The 2,409-nt window shown below is 49.4% G+C and overlaps 1 protein-coding gene across 1 annotated transcript in view; it reads right to left on the bottom strand.

Moving 5' to 3' along the window:
* The window catches only part of LOC105534691, a 35,881-nt gene extending 34,323 nt beyond the window's left edge, over nt 1–1,558 (bottom strand). The window contains 1 exon segment of the mRNA XM_011973484.1: nt 1,501–1,558. Within this exon segment, the coding sequence (XP_011828874.1) occupies nt 1,501–1,558 (58 nt within the window).
* Nucleotides 1,559–2,409: the final 851 nt, after the last annotated feature.

The following is a 2,409-nucleotide window of genomic DNA, read 5'->3' as shown; positions in this document are numbered from 1 at the left end:
AAAAGATGGCTCTAGGGCTTCGATTAGAAGCTGCGAAATGGTATCACCATTAATTTAGAAAAGTAATTTAAAAGGGGCCTGCACAGGAAACAGACAGAATGAAGTGGGGACACACAGGGCTCAGCAGAGGGCTTCAGCCTGGCCACGCCTGCGCATGCCCAGGCCCCCTCCACTTCCAGGGGCTTTAGCACAGGAAATGGTCACGGAAATGCTGAGCTTCTTTCTATGGCAGCTGATTATTTACTAAAATAAAACATAGACAAGAGCTTCTGGTAGAGAACAAAACAGAAAATCAAAAATCCTGTGGACTCAAAGAAAAAGATCTGGAATGTGTGCAAGCCTGTGACCCCCGACATTGCTCACCAGGGAAACCAGGGTGAGGTTAGGAAATCAGAGCTGTTCTGGGGGCAGCACTTATGTGTTGATCTTCCTACAAAGCTTGGCCGTATTCATAAATGACCAGAAGAGTGTGTATTAGGTACATGGATTAAACCTTATGAACTGTTTCACTAAAGAATTATCTATTTTAGAATACAAGAACAATGCAACAGAACATTGGTTGTGCTGTGTCACTTATTAGGGGGAATTTCTCCTGCTATAACAGGCACCCCAATGTTGATGTTGCACCTAAAAAAAAAACAGAGGCAGGTTCTCACTATGTTGCCCAGGCTGGTCTCAAACTCCTAGACTCAAAAGATCCTCCTGCCTCAGCCCCCTAAAGCACTGAGATTACAGGCGTGAGCCACAGTGCCCAACCTTGATATTGCACTTTTATGTTAACACGTCACCAAGTGATGTCACACCTTTATTTTCACCAAACATGGAGCATTAATCTTTTCAAATTAATTTTTTCTTTAAAAATCACCTGATCATACTGTGAAAAATGGAGAAAAATCTACCCCACACTTCATCAAAACAATCATGATGGTTAACTTTGTGGCATGGACCTCTCGTCTTTACTACATCATCATTATTAACTATTAGCTATGCCTTATTATTTATTACTGATGTGGTGTGGCTGTGTCCCCACCCAAGTCTCGTCTTGAGTCGTAGCCCCCATAATCCCCACGTGTCAAGGGAGGGACCTGGTGGGAGGTGATCGGATCAGCGGGTGGTTGCCCCCATGCTGTTCTCATGATAGAGGGTGAGTTCTCACGAGAGCTGAGGGTTTTCGATGGGGCTCTTCCCTCTTTGTTTCCTTCACAGGCTCTCTCTCCTGCCACCTTGTGAAGAAGGTGCCTGCTACTCCTTTGCCTTCCACCATGATTGTAAGTTTCCTGAGGCCTCCCCAGCCATGCAGAACTGTGAGTCAATTAAACCTTTTTCCTTTATAAATTACCCAGTCTAGGGTATTTCTTCTTAACAGTGTGAAAATGGATTAATACAGTTACTATTTTCTTCAACACAGATTGACTTTCCTGTACTCATAGTCTGCACCAGCTCCCACTGCCCACACTGTTCACCTGAGGCCACATGGAGAGCTTTTCCCTGGGGCCTCACAGCCTGCAGGGGGCTCTGCCTTGCTCAGGGCGTTGCCCCCCAGCCGGGGTTGGGCCATCGTGCTCCTCTCCATCAAAGGCTGGGCACATCTGTCACTTCAGATTTTCAGTGCCGTTAAAGAAGCCCAATTCACTGCCTGAGATAATACTTCGCTCTCTGCCCCCACAGGAGTGAGTGGAAGCTGCCAGGTGAAACCAGGCTGTGGCACCATCCTGAGCAATGTGGCCCATCATCCCAGAGTCACTCACCGGGGGCACGGTCCTTCTTGTGTAGGACTTTCTCATGACGTGCTGGCTAAACTCCGAACCCTTCAGTGTCCTCCCCGCATGTCATAATGATGTAGCCAGTGGGGTAACCACGGCATGGCAGGAGTGACTGAGTACTGTTACCAGCAAGCTCAGCCTCTGCGCAGGTCCCTGGAAGGCTGTACAGTTAAGAATAGTGGAGGGTAAAGGCAGCCGTCCCTCTGCAGATGACAGTCCATGCTCTCTGGAGACCCAGGTGTAGAAATACGATGTGCTGCCTGCAGGAGCGTGGCTGCTGCTCCATCGTCAGCAGAGCCAGGCTGCTGAGACAGACTGCAAGCTTCACCTGCAGCAGCTGTCACCTGCAGGGACAGACTCAGGGAAGGGACTCAGGAGAGAGAAAGTAGCCTTCGTCTGGCTCATACTCAGCCGGAATCTAGAGATAGAGGTACTGTCTCCGAAGGGCCCTGCCTGCGGGCATTGTGCATCCCTACCTGGCCAAGCCAGCAAATGACCTGGATGCTGGGCACCCAAGGAGGTGGCCCTTGCATCCACTTCTACCTGCTGAGTCCTCCCCTTTTATGATGATTAGTGTTCACCACATCCCACTTGGTGTGTGTCCTCCCTCTGCCGTGTGCTGGTTCCACCTGCTCCCTCCTCTCTG

This window comes from Mandrillus leucophaeus, unplaced genomic scaffold, assembly GCF_000951045.1.
Source record: "Mandrillus leucophaeus isolate KB7577 unplaced genomic scaffold, Mleu.le_1.0 Scaffold1384, whole genome shotgun sequence".
In the NCBI taxonomy this organism is placed as follows: domain Eukaryota; kingdom Metazoa; phylum Chordata; class Mammalia; order Primates; family Cercopithecidae; genus Mandrillus; species Mandrillus leucophaeus.
The sequence above is the reverse complement of the archived record's forward strand: the minus strand, read 5'-3'. Positions and strand labels throughout refer to the sequence as shown.